Source organism: Puntigrus tetrazona, chromosome 20 (assembly GCF_018831695.1).
Source record: "Puntigrus tetrazona isolate hp1 chromosome 20, ASM1883169v1, whole genome shotgun sequence".
NCBI lineage: Eukaryota > Metazoa > Chordata > Actinopteri > Cypriniformes > Cyprinidae > Puntigrus > Puntigrus tetrazona.
Window position 1 is genome coordinate 23,962,136 of NC_056718.1, and position 19,651 is coordinate 23,981,786.

General features: G+C 37.9%; 1 protein-coding gene across 1 annotated transcript in view; it reads left to right on the top strand.

Moving 5' to 3' along the window:
* The first annotated feature begins 8,944 nt into the window (after nucleotides 1–8,944).
* slc24a4b (solute carrier family 24 member 4b) overlaps nucleotides 8,945–19,651 on the top strand; it is a 32,969-nt gene continuing 22,262 nt past the window's right edge. Inside the window, exons 1-2 of the mRNA XM_043218624.1 lie at nucleotides 8,945–9,610; nucleotides 15,187–15,300. Of these exons, the coding sequence (XP_043074559.1) occupies nucleotides 9,421–9,610; nucleotides 15,187–15,300 (304 nt within the window). The 5' untranslated portion in view covers nucleotides 8,945–9,420. The remainder of the gene's footprint in view (nucleotides 9,611–15,186; nucleotides 15,301–19,651) is intronic.

Genomic DNA, 19,651 nt, shown 5'->3' on the forward strand with positions numbered 1-19,651 from the left:
CCGTGAAACGCAGGCTACGGTTCTGAACTGAACTGAAGCGTCCATACAGGTTGCCAAATCTGCATGACAAAACCAAACCGGTCAAAAAAGGTTTTAGTATCGCATTAAATATAGCAAAAAGGTTTTAAGTAGTGCATTAAATATAGAAAATAGCAAAAAAAAAAAAAAAAAAAAAAAAAAAAAAAGCGTCCATGCCAGGTCTGCATGACAAAACCAAACCAGTCATAAGAAGGTTAAGTAGCGCATTAAATATGGCAAAAAGGGTTTAAATAGTGCATTAAATATGCTAAAAATGTTTTAAGCAGAGCATTAAATATGGCAAAAAGGTTTTAAGTAGGGTATTAAATATGGCAAATAGCAAAAAAAGCGTCCATACAAGTTGCCAGGTCTGCATGACAAAACCAAACCAGTCAAAAAAGGATTTAGTAGCGCATTAAATATAGCAAAAAGGTTTTAAGTAGTGCATGAAATATAGAAAATAACAACAACAAAAAAAAAGCGTACATACAGGTTGCCAGGTCTGCATGACAAAACCAAACCAGTCAAAAATGGTTTTAGTAGCCTGTTAAATATAGTAAAAAGGTTTTAAGTAGCGCATTAAAATATATTAAAAAAAGTGTCCATACAGGTTGCCAGGTCTGCATGACAAAACCAACCACTCAAAAAAAAGTGTGAAATATGGAGTTCCTCAAGGCTCAGTGTTAGGGTTATGTATTGACATTTTGCAACTTTGATCCTTCAGTTACAGCTTCCATCGGGTGCCAGGCTTTGTCAGCCTGATGAGAACGGAATGTTGGAGTTAAATGTTGACAGTTATGCACCTGTGGCCTTTTAGTTTCAGTTTGATTCTTGGTCATAACATGGCCTCCGTAGAATACTGATAGGGCCACCGGAAGAATCTGAAGGAGTGAAGATTCTGACGCACAAGAAATGTGGCCAATTGTTTTCATTTACTGTATCTTGTCCTTTCCTCTATAAATAAAGTGACTTGCGAAGCGTCGGAGGAGGCAAAGCGTGGCCCCGGCCTCAGGCGGACTGTGATCCGTCTGGAGCAAAAGGGAGGTTAAGGAGAAACCTGTTTCTCTCCCGCTTGCATTCGTTAGCGCAATCTTTGCAAGCCATCCATAAAAACCTGACTTGTGATTTCGCTTTGAGTTGATCCTTCCTGGTAAAGAGCCGTTTGAGTGAAATAGTCTCAACATTTATTTGGTCGCCGAGCCGGATCCCAACACGACAGAGCGGAGGAGGAGAGGACGAAGAGGAGCTGAGAGACAGTCTCTGGCAGAGCCAGGCAATAGCTGCCTGCAAAAATCCAGCGTGAACGAGGGGGTCGGTGACCGCCTGGTGACGTTGGAAGGACAACTCAACGCACTGATCAGGTGATATACCGGTATTGTGTTTTTATGGGTGAAGTGTGTGGATGAGACTGCAGTATAATTACCGGCTCGGCGTACCCGTTGATTTGCCTGCTAAGGCGAAGGATCTGATGCGGAGAGGTTACTAGCTGCTAGCCGAGCGTACCCGTTGATTTGCCTGTAAAGGTGAAATGGATTCCGGTAGCACAGTGATCAGGTTACTAGCTGCTGGCGAGCGTGCCGTTGATTTGCCTGTAAAGGTGAAGGATCTGGATCGACTCGCGGGGTAGCACAGTAATCTCGACAGAAGAATCTGTCGACCAATTGTCTAGGATCGACAAAAGGTTGTTCTAAGCGCGCATTGTATGAATGGTATGAATGTGTTGTATGAACGTCATTGTGAATCACTAGGATTTTGCGGTGAATAAGGTGGTTGTTGTGGTTTAGGAATAACACAACTGATATTTTTCCCCACTAGAAGGGGAGTTGTGTTGTTCAAACATAAAATTTATATTGGGTTTGAGTCAAAATTGAAAAGTTGGTTTGTTCAGACGGCTGTATCCGCAGACAGTGTCTGTAGAAGCTTGGTGCAGTGGACGATCTGATCAGACGTGTGACTAATTGACTCTTACCAAAAGCGAAAATGGGTGCAGGAAAAAGTAAATTGAAGGGAGATCCAAAGTTTATGCATACATATTCGGCAGACAGTGTGCGATATCTCAATGAGTGGAATAAAAATATGATTTCAGTGGTAAATTAGTCAAAAAGGACTGCACTCTCTTAATAAACAAAATAAAAGTTGATTTATCCTTAGCCAAGGGAAAAAGGTTGATCTGTTGAAACTTCAATTAATTGAAGCGATGAAATGGCAGCAGGCTGATAAAAGACAAGTGGAAGTCAAAGAGAAAAAAAGAGAGAAACAAGAAAGATTGGTTGCAGTGCAGAAAGAAAAAGAGCATAAAAAGAATGAAACACCTTTCATCAGAATCAGATTCCGTTTTTCCAGCCATCCAAGTGGCTAATCCACATTACGGTGTAGAGGACGATCAATAGATACCTTAATGCGTATCGCCATGGTCAGACAAGAACTTAAAGAGGCAGTAAATGCACTTGGTCCACTTGGAAATACTGCATGGTTAGGAATTTTCACCAACTGATACGCACGCATCGTTTAAATGGCCAAGAGATTGATAGAGTTGTGAGATTGGCTTTTTAAATACGAATATGGCCAGGATAGGGGGTAACTTCATGGGTCTAGACAGGAATGATGATCCGTTAGCTCATGATGGAGCGGCATTTGAGCAGATGATAGAACATGGACAGGATTGTTGAAAAATAAAAAGGAAAAGCAGACAGGGCCCATAGCTGCACTCACTGCCCTCTCCCAAAGCATGACCTTGCTTGGTGCAGACACAATACAGACTTGAAGGCAAACTGTGCCTTTACAAAACAGCAGCAAGTTTGACACAAGGGAAACATTATGGTGCATAGGGTTTTATGCACCAATGCACCAGGGTTTAAAACTACTAAAAAAAAATTTTGTGAATCTTGTTTGATCTGCTGTAAACATAACTGCAGACCTAAAAGGTCAATTTCCAAAGCCAGACTACCTTTTCAGTTTATCCACATGGATTTTATTGAACTGAACCTTGCCAACAGTACAAATACTGTACGTTCAGTTTACGCTGTGTGATGATGTGTGTGAGAAACCACAAGAGCAGCATACACTAGCAGAATGGATGAAAAAATGTTGAAATTTAAAATGTTGTGAGCAAATGATCTGCCAGATATACCTCTGTCCCCACAGGTCTTGAAACCAGGCGACAGCATCCTGATCAAAGTTATTGACCAAACTGCATAAGATCGCTGAGAGAACGTGGATTCATTTGCAAACTGCTAACACCTTGGGAGAGCTATTGAAGTCGGCCGGTATCAAAATGGCTGCTGAAGAAATCAACTAATCCCTTTCCCAGCTATAGCGCCCCAAGTACGTGAGCACGTGAGGGCTGGAGAGTTGCTCTAAACCTGACTGCAGCAGTGACGTCACACTGGTGGCCATAAGAGAGACGATTAAAGGGAACTGAAACTAATTGAAACTGGTTCACAGAACAACATGAACTAAAGACTCATTTTGATTTGAACATGTTTATGCATTATCTGTGTTTTACCATGTTTAAGGGCAATGATTACTAAAATGATTAGCCAGACTTTTCCAGTTTTACCATGCTTCTCCACCAAGAGAGAAACGGAGAGCTTTAAGTATCATGTGTGAAGTCTCAGTTAAAACCACAGCTGTGATATGGCTGAGTGCTGATGTTATGATACAAAAGGTACACTGATAAGCTACTAAAATGAGAACAAGAGGCACCGTTTTATTTCATTCTTCCTTTTCAGTTTATTTTCACATTTTCCTCCTATGTTCAAGCTTTAAATTTTGTATTGTATACATTATGATTAAGATGCAAGCCTTACAGGTGATCGCAGGTAACAGGTCGGTTGGGAATTTTTCCTCAGATACTGTTTTTACCAACCTTGCTGTTTAAAGTAAGCATCGACTATGTAATCCAGTAATCAGTAGAGATGTAGTTCAATATGCATATGCCTTATTATGTTATTTTCAGGTCAAAACGTCAAAGAGGAGGGATATGTTAGGGTTATGTATTGACATTTTGCAACTTTGATCCTTCAGTTACAGCTTCCATCGGGTGCCAGGCTTTGTCAGCCTGATGAGAACGGAATGTTGGAGTTAAATGTTGACAGTTATGCACCTGTGGCCTTTTAGTTTCAGTTTGATTCTTGGTCATAACATGGCCTCCGTAGAATACTGATAGGGCCACGGAAGAATCTGAAGGAGTGAAGATTCTGACGCACAAGAAATGGCCAATTGTTTTCATTTACTGTATCTTGTCCTTTCCTCTATAAATAAAGTGACTTGCGATCTGAGCGTCGGAGGAGGCAAAGCGGGAGGAGGCAAAGCAGGGAAGGAGGCAGAAGGCGGGGGCCTGCCCGGCCCCCGGCCTCAGGCGGACTGTTATCCGTCTGGAGACAAAAGGGAGGTTAAGGAGAAACCTGTTTCTCTCCCGCTTGCATTCGACAGCGCAATCTTTGCAAGCCTTAAAATCCATAAAAACCTGACTTGTGTTTTATTTCGCTTTGAGTTGATCCTTCCTGGTAAAGAGCCGTTTGAGTGAAATAGTCTCAACACTCAGTGCTAGGACCGTTACTTTTCAACCTTTACATGTTACCTCTGGGAGATATTATCAGGAGTCATGGTGTTAGCTTTCACTGCTATGCTGCTGATGCTCAGCTCTATATTTCAGCGCAGCCTGGTGATACACACCAAATTGAGAATCTAACAGAATGCATAGTCGATATAAAAAGCTGGATGATGAGTAACTTCTTAATGTTAAATTCTGAAAAAACAGAGGTGCTAATAATTGGACCTAAAAACCCCACATATAATAATCTAGAACACAGCCTATCACTTGATGGCTGCTCTGTTAATTCTTCATCATCAGTTAGGAACCTAGGTGTGCTGTTTGACCGCAATCTTTCCTTTGAAAATCATGTTTCTAGCATCTGTAAAACTGCGTTTTTCCATCTTAAAAATATATCTAAATTACGACCTATGCTTTCAACCTCTAATGCAGAAATATTAATTCATGCGTTTATGACCTCAAGGTTAGATTATTGCAATGCTTTATTGGGTGGTTGTTCAGCTAGTCCAAAACGCAGCAGCCAGAGTCCTTACTAGAACTAGGAAGTATGATCACATTAGCCCAGTTCTGTCAACACTGCACTGGCTCCCTATCAAACATCGGATAGATTTTAAAATCTTATTAATTACCTATAAAGCCCTGAATGGTTTAGCTCCTCAATACTTGAGCGAGCTCTTATCACATTATAGTCCTGCACGTCCGCTGCGTTCTCAAAACTCTGGCCATTTGATAATACCTAGAATATCAAAATCGACTGCGGGCGCCAGATCCTTTTCCTATCTAGCACCTAAACTCTGGAACAATCTCCCTAACTCTGTTCGGGAAGCAGACACACTCTGCCAGTTTAAATCTAGATTAAAGACACATCTTTTAACTTAGCCTACACATAACACACCAACACGCCTTTTATTATTCAAATCCATTAAAGGATTTTTAGGCTGCATTACTTAGATTTGCTGGAACCGGAAACACTCCTCATAAAATACGATGTACTTGTGACATCGTAAAAAGAATGGCATCTACGCTAATATTAGTCCTGTCTCTTTCTCAATCTGTTTTCACAGTTTGTATCCAGACTAGATGGTGGATCAGCACCCAGAGATTATGTTCATCAGAGACCAGAACACCTAGATGCGCCCCGTGGACCAATCACCAGATCCTGATGCACACACACACACGCACACACACACACACTAAGTCATTTACACTACCTGACACAGCTGCGTTTAAAATTGAACTGGAAGTTAAGTGCTGGGCGTCCGGTCAGAGGAGAACTGACCCCAACTGAGTCTGGTTTCTCCCAAGGTTTTTTTCTCCATTCTGTATGCATGGGGTTTTGTTTCCTTGCCGCTGTCGCCTCTGGCTTGCTTGGTTGGGGACACTTAACTTCTAGTGACTATCGTTGAATTGACTACAGAGACCGTCTCTGCATTTAATAAGAAATTGGTCACTCTGTCATTATACATCCCTGTCATTATACTGTACAGTGCTTTGATGCAACCTGTGTTGTTAAAAGCGCTATATAAATAAAAAAAAAAAAAAAGGTTTTAGTAACGCATTAAATATAGCAAATAGCAAAACTCTAAATATGTCATTGCCATAACTATAATACATGTTTTACAGTCTCTGATCATAAACATAAACGCTTCCTAGTGGTGAGTAGCCGCAAAACTTAACATTTGCTAAATTGTATCATCATGTAGGTTTAAAAATATTTAAATACATGTTGGATTTTTATTGGACTATTATTTCATATGTCAGGAGTTAATTGTCATAAATATAGTGTCGCCGTGCAATCATCATGCATCATAATTGTGATTAAAATGGCACTTAAAAATAATAACTTTTCTAAAATAGGCTTTTGCATGAAAAAAAGGACAAATTTTTTTATTATCTCAGTTGACTGCCGCTCTCTTGCAGGTCTGCCGGACGTCATCTAAATGGATTTATCCGCTGCTGGACGCTTGTGGCACGAGATCACAGAAGTTTAAGGTTCCTGTGCCAGAGCCATGGACACCTCATGATCTCCTGAGACACAGACGGCCCGAAGACTCAGTGTTAAATCAGTATCGTTGCTATTTACTTGCATTTTGATGTCAGCACGGTCATGCATGCTGCTGTTTAATGAGAACTTTGTTTTAGGCTAATGCTGTACAAGAGTCTTAAAGGTTAGAAAAAAACAGAATCATTTTTTGGTTCCTTAAAGAAATTTTAGTGAACAAAAGTCTCAGTTCTTCTGAGACTCAAATCTCACACGGGTTGCCAGATTGAGAACATGCAAAAGGAATGAGTGCGACCGACAACGAACGGGAATGACCCTTACACTGAGAGTCGATTTATCTGAGTTTTAATATTTTAGGGTTTTTTTTATGTTGACGATAGCTTCATTTTAAGCGATATGTTGTTTTTTTCGCTACCTGGCAACCATGGCTGTCGAAAAACTATTGGTTAAATTGCCAGTGGGCGGAGTCTCAAAAACATTCCGACACGGAACACATTTGAAACTAGCTCTAGATAACTGGCTCTAGAATTGTTTTTCTTAAAATTAATACATTCTTAAATATCTGCCAACACGTATATGTTTTATATCTTTCTGCTATATAACATTTCTTCTGAAAGAACTAAATATCTCAGTTCATGGTGCAAAAATATTAAGCCACGCAACGGTTTTCAGCGTTAATAATAATCAGAAATATTCCTTGAGCATTTTAGATGATTTCTGAAGGATCATGTGACACTGAAGACTAGAGTAATGATGCTGAAAATACACATTTTACAATATATTTAAATAGAAAACACACAATTTTAATCATATTTTACAGTACAGCTGTTTTTACTGTATTTTTTATAAAAAAAAAAATCAACCCTCAAACATTTAGATGAGAAAATGAGTTCATTTTAAACGATGGCATAAGCAATATTCTCAAACGGCAAATTTGACAAAAACTAAAAGTGTACCGAGTGTGTGATTCGCTCGTTCTCTGGAGGTCACGTCTCGCCTTCCTCTGTGTGCATATGCTTCATAATTGTATTGCGAAGGAGAATGCAAAGTTTCCATTATCACAAACTTGACCGGCGTTTAATTGAACAGGGCGAGCAATTATAGTTCAACAATGAGTCGGGCTAATTAAGGCAAACGCTGGCATTATTAAAGCTGGTTAATATGAGTGCATTCTGTCTGCTGAACAGGACTGTGACGGCAAAGGACAGCCGACCTATAGAACAAGGACACAGATATATACTTGTGTGCGTATATATATATATATATATATATATATATATATATATATATATATGTGTGTGTGTGTGTATATATACACAGTATATATATATAAAAATATAAAAATATAGTATATATATATATATATATATATATATATATATATATATATATATATATATATATATATATATATATATATATATACATATATATTTGTGTGTGTGGTTCTTGCAAAAAAAAAAATATGTTCATGTTTTCCCCGTTTTTCTCTAATAATTACAATTAAAAAATACAGTTATTTTATATTTGGAATTAGTTTTACTTTTAGCAATTCGGATATTGAAATGTGTGTCGCACAAAAAGACAAATGCTGTTTTATTTAAAGGCTTATAAATAGCTTATAGATGTAATATGAGGTGACAATATGAAGCGTGACACTTAATGTAGCAGGGCAGATTGTATATGTCCAGATGAAGCACCGTGCATGTCTGAAGACATCGTTTGACCTTCAAGGTCTGAAATAAAGGTGGATGTTAAGACAACATGCCAAACACACACACACACACACACACACACATCATATCTGACCTTCTGGTTACACGTTCACACCCTTAATGTGACACTGTGTGTGTATATATAACCACAGATATTCCAAAGATAAAAGTTTTTTTAAAGTCTTTTTTAAAGTCTTTTAAAAAATTGATTTGCATAAAAATACAGTAAAAACAGTAAAGGTATGAGATTTTATTTATTATTTTATTTTAAATATGTATGGATTTATGTGTGTGTGTGTGTGTGTGTGTGTGTGTGTGTGTTTTGTGTGTATATATATATATATATAATTTATATTTGTATGTATTTATGTACGTATGTAATTTATGTATGTATGTAATTTATATATATATATATATATATATATATATATATATATATATATATATATATATATATATATATATATATATATTTAATAGACACTTTTGTAACATGAATATCTTTAACGTCACTTTTGAATAATTTAACGTGCCTGCTTTTCAACAAAACCAAACTTTTGTACGGTATGCAGAAATGTCATGAAACCGTATTTATTTCACATTCAACGACATCGCACGTTCGGGTTCGCCGTTGTTTCGTGAACCGTGCTTTCAAGAAATACTGAAACTGCTTTAAACTTCCGACAGCCTAATGATGATTTACCACGCGCACATTCATGCAGGTTTTTTTCCCTCTCGCGCTGGGCGCGGGTGACGCGTCGCGTGAACGCACCGGATCGCGGAACGTCACGTGTCTCCGGCGGACATCAGCGGAGCGCAAAGTTCCCGACGTTCCAGATGGGAAGAGCGGGAACGCTTTCGCGAGCAGAGCGACCGGAGGACATCGCCCGAGCCCCGATGCTGTTCGCACGCGCGCGCTTTACGGCAGACGCACGCGGCGTCGCGGGATGCGTGCGTGCGGGAATTTAACGTTTCCAGCGTTGTTGCAATGCGGCGGGGAGGAATCTGATGAGAGCAGGGATCTGGGACGGTGATTCTGCGCTTGCTGTATCTGGATCCAGACCTCTGATCGTGCACGCTCTCTCTCCGGCTGCGCATCGCGCGTTTCGGCGCTCATTGAAGCCGCGACGATGACCACCGCGGGTCAGGAGCAGCAGCAGCAGCAGCAGGACCGCGCCGTGACGACGGTCTCCAAGAAATCCATCATCGCCAAGATGTTCAAAGTGCGCAAGAGGAGGGAGATGCTGCTGGCGCAGGTGTGCTTGGTCTGCAGCGTTCTGCTCGTGGCGTGGGGCATGTCGAGCATCCTGACCAGGACAGGTGAGTCCGCTTCTGGCTGTCGGTCCGAGCCCTCGCGTGTCCCGGACGCGGAGAGATCGCTATCACGACGGGCAGGTGCGGGAGGAGAAGGAGGAGGAAGAGGAGGAGGAGGAGGAGGGAGTTTGACTTTGCAGCTGACATGTAGACGTTCAAAACAATCAGAACCGGACCGACACGGATCAGTGATTTACCCTTGGCGGTCCAGTATGGTTCATAAACGGGAATGATATGAGGTGCCCGGCGTCAAAAACGCGTTTTGATTAATAGTTCAGCCACGCAAAAAACACTCAAAGCCGGTGATCTTCTAAAAATGCAATTTTACATTTATTTGAAGAATGTTACCCTATAAACTATTCATTTTCCCCCCTGTTTCGCTTGTCTCTCTCGCTTGCATATTTAGAATGCGTTTCTCAAATTCATTTCGAAATATTGCTGCAAACCTGTGGTTATCTGTAGTGTCAGTCGATAAACGTATTTTTCTGATCCTTTACAGCATTGCTGATTGAATTTCTGTCTCGAATGAGCGGCGTTAGGGAGAAGAAGTCACTTTAAAACAGGCTTCTTGACAAAAAAATATTCTAATATTCATCGGCTACAGTTAATGCATTAATAATGATGCATGTACGATTACTCCTGACGCTTTTTATTTCACTTACAAATACTAACGCAGTTTCTGTGATCTCATTATTTCCGAATAATTACATAATTATGTCTCTGGCATGAGATTGCGCTCGAATTATGGAGAATATGAAATGAACACCTGTCCTTAGGTACAACGGAGATGTGCATCATTAGGTAGACAAGCAGACGTTTGTGCGCGCGTGAGGTCAACGATCTACAGGAAATCGATTCGGAGAGATCGATCGGTGGCTTTATCGTGTTTGTGCTTTATATGAAATGGATCACAATCGTGAATGCGCGTTTTTTGGATGTTTATGGATGCCTGCGTGCAGTGAGCTGTACAGATAAAGGTCTCTTCAGAAGGGCTGTGTCTCCAAACCTAGTGAGCTGCCCATCTAGACTGCATGTGTGCAGATCGCATGTGTAGGCAGTCAGCTCACGAGGTTGTGTGTGTGTGTGTGTGTTGGTGGCGATGCTCTGTGTCATATGCCGCAGTGTGAGACGGAGACGGTATGTTGGGTCCGTTATGCACACATGGTCAGATCTGAATGCACTGTTCTCTGGTGATTTGTCTTTTATGGTCAGGCGTGTGTGTGAAGTGCCGTCTGATTCCTCTGGGGCAAATGAAAGTCACATTGCTCTGGCATCAGATCGCGATCTGAACTCGTCAAAAGCTCACGGTGCTCCGTGGGTTTAACCGTCATGTTGTCATGCATTACACATGCACACACAGAACAGAGCAGAACATGGGACGTTTACCCCGTGGCTTCAAAGGCGGATATAGTGGCTTGATTTTTTTAGCTTTTACTACTTTAACGCTCCTTTTCATTCGGTGTTCTGTGTCCGTGCTGTGCTGCTTAGAACGAAGAGGAAACGGCGAGCGTTCGTTTTAAGATTTGAAAAATGCAAAAAATTAAATCAAATCAAATCTGAATAAATAATAAAATATTTTGATCAGTGTCAATTCTACTCAAATCATTCCGGTTTATGATTAAAAAAATGCAAAATAACGGATTAAAAAACAAACAAAAAAAAAACTACTTTTAAACAAATTTCGCAAATGATGAAACGGAGCACTGAATCAATATTATAAAGCGAAAACCTGAAGTAGTATTTGTAATCAAAAATTAAATGTACCCTAATTATTATTATTATTGTTATTATTATTTATAGTGAGCTGTCAGGGCAGTATTAAAAAAGGCGAAATTGCGCGATAGAAACTATAAAAATATAAAACAAAAATCTGACTTGTGACTTTATATCAAACAGTTGAGTTATAAAGTCATAATTGAGAGATATAAAGTAGCTATTTTGACTTTTTTCTTGGAATTGCGAGTTTATATCTTGCAATTATTAATTTTTTTTATTCAGAATTGGGAGATATAAACTGAGAGACAAACTCAGAATTGCGAAATATAAAGTTCAAGTTTGAGGGGAAAAAACTATATCACGCAATTATGAATTTCTATCTATCTATATAACAACTGTGAGTTTATTTCTCAGAATTACGAGTTGCAAAGGGAGATGATGATGACGACGATGATGATGATGATGATGTGAAGTAACAAATTTAATGACCAAAAAAATAAAATTTGACTTCCAACTAAATTATTTGCTATCTATGTTTACGTTTACATGGTAATATCAGCACACCAAACCTCAAACTAAAAACTAATGTTTCACTAAAAAAAAAAAACTAATTTTTTCACTTGAAATAAATTATATCTGAAATAAAATAAAATGCATGTTTAACTTAAATAATGAGAACTGTAACCTAAATGAAATGAACAAAAACTATATGGATGTATTTTTAAAAAAACATACAAATGCTACAACACACAGCAAAATTACTAAAACGTAAAAAAAAAAATGTATACAAATTCAATGCAGTATACACTTGGATGTTTAAAATTCTGTGTTAAAAACAACCCGACTTGGGTTATTTGGACATTTAAATTATGAAGTCTTTACCGTGCTGTAAGTTGTATTATTTTATGCAGTGCATAATAACAAAGAGGAACCTAGCAGTCGGGTAAAAATGGCTGGGTTTAATGAAACCAGAACCAGCGATTGAGTTGTTTTGACCCGGAAGTTGGCTTACTATCCAGATGAAACATTTAACTGAACTGCTGGGTCAAAACGGGCTTGCTTGTTCTGTCAATATTTAACCCAGCATTTTTTTTAGAGTGTAGAAAAAAATATCCCAGCAATCAAAATGACCCAGCAGTTACAGAAACACCATCCAGCGCTTGAGTAAAAAAAAAAAAATAAATAAAATAATGAGCCAACAAGCTGAACCCAGCAATTGGGTAAAATATTAACCAGCAACTGAGTGAAAATATTAAAAACGACCCAATAAAATGACCCAAAAGGGCTAACTCCAACATTTGGATTAACCAAAATCCATATTTTTTTTACATAATCAGTTTTTTATATTTTTTTTATATAATCAGAGTATAATCAACTTTGTTGTACAAGTTGTACAATCACTTGAAATTGACTTAAAGGGGTCACTTGATTTTAAGTTTTCCTTTCTCCTTGAAGTGTTACAAGCTGTTTTTATAAAAGTTATGACCGGTCCAAACGGCTTGTTTAAACACGACACAAAGTGGAATTATTTTATACCACCACCCGAATGTTTCTGCAAAGAAAGAAGGCGGACCTATTATTCTCTCTGTAGCGTTGCTGTCGGCGCCATGTTCCGGAGACAATGTTTTTTTAATTTAATGTAAGTTATACAATTTAGTTTGTGTTCTCGAAAGAGGACACAGCAGTTTATGCTTGGAAATTCTTAACTCTGCAAGGACAGTCTGGCGCTTCTGACTCACAACCTTTAAGAAAGCTAGGTTTTCTTATTAAAAGTGTTTGCTACCTAACAGTTTTGTAATGTTAGTGCTTAGTTGTTTGTCGTTTTTCTGATCATGAATGTAGACATGGTGTTATGTTTATAAGGCGCGATGCAACGCAACGCATTAAAAAGACAGTACGTTCAGTAATTATGTCTCCACTGGAAGCAAGAAACGCCTCATTTGTAACACGTTTTATTGTTTTCGTGCTTCCCGTTATGATAAGGGGTGTAACATGGGTATTCGGCCAATCACAATGCACTGGATAGCTGGCCAATCAGAGCACACCTTGCTTTTTTAGAACGATGAGCTTTGTACAAATTGACCCTATTCAAAAGGCGGGGCTAAGAAGAGAAACAATATAACAAATAATGTTTTTTTTTTTTTTTTTACCTTAATCGGAATTAAACATTGCATTACACCAGATTAACATGGTTTGTAGTTGAAATATGATTTAAAAAAGACCTGTTCAACTTATTTTGATGAATTTAAGATGATAATATCATACTTAAAGTAAGTAAGTAAAGTCACTCGTCTTATTTGTTCACAGATGCACAAGTGTTCAGATTTCATGCAAGATTTATTAATGCGAGTCCTTTATAGCAGCCTTCCAAATCTGGTTAAAAATTCATAGAAATTGTCAGAACGTGCATCTCAAGTCTGAAGAGACTAAAGCCAGTTCTGCGTGTCTATCATCTACCAAGTCAAAAGTCTGCTCTTCCAGACAAGCGAAAACAAGCGGCTCGATTTGAGAGCTCAAGCTCAAATGCAATTGAGCACAAAGACATTAATTACAATAAAAACAAGGAGCTTAAAAGATTACTCCGCACTGATAGCGTGCAGACAATAGGAAATCTGTTATCTCTCAGTCAGAAACGTCTGCTCGTGACAGTTACTTAAAAGCCTGTGTTTGTGTCGGGCTCATTGCTTTTCTCATAATGTCTGAAGAAAGAAAGATCAAAGAGGGAGGGAATATATTCAACCCTCTCTTTCCAATCAGGCAAATCCTGTTTTCCTCCTCTTCTTCTCTAGCTCCAGGAGGAAAGAAATGCAACGCTGTCACTCTCCTCTCTCCCTGTTTTTACACGTTTTATATGGTAATTATATTATTTTCCCAAGTTTTCTTAATTAGAGACTTGACTGAAAGTCTTTTCAGTTTGATCTCCGCCTGATTTCCCAAAAGCCTGTTCTTTTATTTACATGTTTGTCGCGAAGCTCTCTGTCCTGGAGCTGCTCAGGTGCTTCATGAGAGTCTCGTCAGAGTTTGAGCCGTTTGGATTAAATCTGGGACGTTTGCTTTGATTGAAGCAAATACCTGCTGTGGAGCAAAACGCATTCGTTTGCGTTAAAGCTGAGCACCTTAAAGAATCCAGTCGTACAACACTTCAGTTCATTTCTTAATATTTATGTAAATGAATAGTATTTAATGCATTGACGTGTATTCATTTAGGACGTTGAAAAAAATTTGCAATAATATGATTCAACGATATGTGAATATTCAAATAATTTACAATATGCATTATTACCGCATCACAATATCCTCAAGGAATTCCCAAAATATCGCAGTAGTTGCTGGTATTCATTATCGTAACCGTCACGTATTGTTGCTTATTGTACCGTACAGAGTTTTGATTAATAAAGCATCATTTTTGCACATCATTTTTACTTTAAGAATGTTACGACGATATTAACGTAAAACCACGACACATATCCAGCTTCATATCTGTGGGTTTTCATAGAAAGATTCGATCCCGTGTAACTACGCTTCATCGAAACGTGTAAAAGGAAGTTGAAATGACACGGTTGCTTCAACAGATGTGTTTTCATATCAGTTTTGCGCTTGTTAACGCTATCGGGTGGGTTTAAGGTTGGATTTGGTGTATCTCCAACATGAGAGCGTTGACTTTTAGCAACAGTCTGCAATACATACCTTTATCGACGCGTTCAAAATGAGCCAGGGTTCACATATTGAAGCTGTGTTTTAGCGCTACTCTGTGGACATTTCTCTTTTAAACTTGAATTCCGTCATCATTTGCTCACTCTTCTGAACTCCTATGACTCGTTCTTTCTTCGCTGTTGAGTGATTCGACGAGTGTTTTGTTTTTGCAGGTCACGGTATGATCGCGGAGGAGACTGATGCGGAGTCGCAGGATCACTGGGGTCGACGGCTCATGTCCTCCGCAGCGGATAATGTGACGGTGGAGAAGAACTGCACAGAGCCAGGTGAGACGAGCATCTCCACACGAGCCTTAACAGAGCAGCTCATCTCTCTGGAAACACTAAGGACATCTAAAGCACATGAGGCTAGCGCGATCAGACCGCGATGATCTCTCGGGCACCTCGTGTATCTGAATGTAACAGCATGTGCATTGGAAATAAAACGATTACAATGATCTAGGAACGGCAATCTTCAAAAAAATATATTAGTGATATACAGTACAACTTGCTTATCATTGCTCTGTTTGATCGCTTCAAATGTTTAAAGTTGCTTATTCATCTGCTAAATGAATAAATGCAGTACATAAGATAATTAATTTTTAATATTTTTATAACACACACCCACGTATGCTAATTTCTTAATTTTGTGACTAGCGCTCCTCAATCATCGGAATTTTAAACATTTTACGTAAATGTATATTTTTTACCACAATACAATTTTTCGTAAGATTAGCGTTCCCTGGTCACTGTAAATTTCCAAATGTATTTATCATTTTGTATTTCATTCAGCATTTTTATGCATTGTATCATTTACCCACACTACACCCAAACACATATATACTGTAATATATAATGTTTCTCACCTTTTGCAGTGGTGTCATGTGTCGACGGATTGAGCGTTTGAGGATTATATTTAGGGTCTTTGAGACGCCACTAATGACCCACTAGGAATTATCGTGTGTTTTTGGTTAATCAGCAGATGGAAAACCTCGCAGAAGTGCATTAAAGTGTGTACTAAGAGCTTTGAGGAGATTTGAACTCCATGTCAGGCTGTTTTTTTGTAACTCCAGTGAGATTTAAGCGAAGGTTTAATGTGACTTTGCTGTTCACTTGTGGAAGTTTTAATCAGCTTTGGTCCGGAGAGAAAGGCCTGCGTTTAGCTGACACTTGTGTTCTCTCCAGTGCACTCTGTCCCGGACTTACGGCTGGTATTCTGACTGCGCTTGTTCTCATTAAATTCTCTCGAACCCAAATTAAAAGTCTAATTTTAGCCGTGCATGTTCTGTTTATTCAGCTTTATACATTTCCAGTCTCAGTTAGACATGATTTAAACAGAGAATCTCCTCTGAGGTGTTCGATGTGGAACTAAAAGACATTCAAAGGATGTCTGAAGACGTTTTACCTGTGTTAGTAGTTTAAATGTGACGTATTCTTTTCTGATTTTAACATTTAATTGAGCACGAAAGCATACCCTGTTGACAAAGATATGCTCTAAGAGCATTTTGTTAACATTGCCATTAAATTGATGATTGATGAAAAAAATGTTACATTCTAAGTGTTCTCAGAATGTTAAAAAAAAGTTTGAAAAGGTTTTATGTATTATTTTTTACAAACAAAAATTCGATTTTTTTAATTTTACAACCATAGAAAGGCTAATGTCAAAGCATCAACATTTTCGAATGTTTTATTTATTTATATTTTAAACTGTAAACTGATTTTTTTACATTTGAAAAATTACAGTAACCTTTCTTTGTTCCCTAAATATTCCAAACGTTCCATTTTTTGAAAACGTATGAAAGTGACTGTTAAGAGAGCATTCCGGGAATGCTACTCATAAAAGTATGTTCTGAAACAAATAGTAACATATAAAAACGTCACATTAACCTCAAATTAAAATGTTGCGGAAATAAATGTCGCATGAACGTAAAAGTAACTTTTTAATGCTTTTTAAAGCTAACGGAAAGACCAGATAACTGTGCACAAACATTCTAACAACATTACCTGAAGAACTTTTCTTGGTAACGTTTAGATAACCTTGCCGGAACATTCTGAGAACGTTCCTCATAGCTTCCGTAACCGTATCCGTGAATGCTTCATGCGGGACAGCGATGATTTGGGCATTAGCACGATGCATTAATAATCCTAAAAATACAGCTCAGTAGGTTTTGGAGAGTAGGTTTTCTTCAAGATTCATGGTTCATGTATGTAAACTCCAGGTCAGCTCTTTTTATTAGTTCAATTTTTGCATTCTGATGACGCAGTGAAGGGAAACAGGAGAAGCTGAATCCTGTACACTCAGGATTTTCCTTTCGCTCGACATGACTGCTACTGTAAAAACCTCTTATCTGTGAAACAGCACACCTCCACGCTCTCACGTCTCGTTTCTTGCCACTAACTTTTCAATCTGAGTTTTGCGCATGCCAGTCCGCAAGATTACACTCTGGGAATCTGGTAATCTCTGAAGATTACGCTTTACTCCTTCCTTCTCTGCTTCTCCAGCATGTCCCTTCTTCACTTGCAGCTTCTTCTTTTATGTCGAATGTGACAATACGGCTTAACATTGAGGGGTTTTTGCTCATGTTAATATTGGGTTGTTTTGGGTCACTATCCAGAAGGTGGGGTTAAACATTTAACAACCCATTGCTTTGTATGTAACCCAACATTTTTTAGACTCTGTATAATATACATAGATTAATACTAGATATATGTATGATGAGCAGATTTTTTAAAATTGTTTTTTATTAATCTTTCTCTCTCTCTATATATATATATATATATATATATATATATATATATATATATATATATATATATATAATTAATAAATATATGTGTGTGCGTATATATATATACATCCAAACGCATACATGTATTTTTAAAAAACTGTTGCATGTTATAATGCATTATAAAATAAATAATATAAAGTGTTTGTGTGTGTATTAATATATACATAATAAATAAACCCAGTACACCCACATATATTATAAAAAAAAAACTAATTTAATTTGGATGCAGTTAATCGTGATTAATCATTGCACAGCACTAATAAAAAATGTCATAAATATATAAAAATATTTTATTATATATATATACTCATATTATTGTTATCATATATTACATATTTTGCAATGGTGGGTTTGCCGTGATACACACTGACACTGGTTGTAAAACCGACAGTGATGCAACATTTTAAAAGGGGGAGATGAAATATGATGAAAGTTTATTATGTAAGAAGAAAGTGTGTGTGAAGTGATACACAACATATGAGCTGCGTAATAAGTCTTTATTTGTCCTGTATGCAGAACGTCTGAAATGATGTAATTTCTCTGTGGGGGATGTTCGTTCAGGGTTACGTAAGTCTGGGCTCAGGATACTCGACACATTTAACAAGCTGCTTTTTGGCTAAAAACAGTTGGTCCGGTAGAACGAGGAGAGCGGCGTTTGTTGTGACGCCGAGGACGGTCGCCCTAGTGTTCAGAATGTGACCTGGACGTCTGTTTTCAGTGTTCGTGTGAGAAGCTGTGAGTCAGAGTCCAGCAGCCGCGTGTCCTTTAACCCCCACCGATCGGACATTTCAGCCCGCGCTCAGATTATGTGCATTTATGTCTTTTTTTTCTACTAGGGATGGGTCTGGAAGAATCCATTAGTGATTTTAGCTGATAAATTTGGGGATTAATTTAGAGACAAAACTACTTGGAAAAGGCTTTTAGTATGTTGAATATGTTGAAAATGTATACTTATTATTTTTAATATTCAATATTTAATGTAGTATATATATATATATATATATATATATATATATATATATATATATATATATATATATATATATATATATATATATATATATATATATACTTATATGTAATATAGTATATATCACTATATTTTGTTTAATTTACCAGTTTCAGATTTTAGCTTTTTTTCTATTATGTATATATTATATCTCTTTATTAAAATTATGAATTATTATTTTATTCCATATTTTGCATTTTAAGTAGGCGAAATTCATTATAATATTTGCTGATTCACATTCAGGTTGTTTTAATGCACTGTGCTTTTTATTAGGTGCAATAATTAATAATAAGACACACTAATAATTATTTACACGTATAACTGTTGTTAAAGTTATTAAGGATATTGCAAGGCATAATGTGCCTTTTATTTTTACTTATGTAGGGCTACCAGGGTTTTGCCGGTCGGTTGCTGGCGTTTGAAGATTTGCAAACCCTGGATAAATATCATATTTGCACGTTTGCGACGTTAATAACATGGATTGGTCAACCGCAGCACACAGCCTGCTTTTGCAGAGACTTTGATTGACGTGCGATCTGACCAATCGCCACGCTGAATTAGCATCGGCGCATTTGAGCTTGAGTTCAAACACAATTTGCTATTCGTGTTTATTTGGTGCTATAACTAGTAGCGAAGAATACAAGACGGCCGGTTGGAGCCGAGACGCTGCTTCGATCCGTCGTGACACGCTATTTATTTTTTGAATTCCTCAAAATATGACAATATTTGACAGCTTATTGTTCGTTTCATACCAAAAGCCACTTGTTGTTATGTATTAAGTTTTTGCTGTTTCTATCAGATACTAACGTGACTTTCTGCGAGTATACCACATTATGAATGT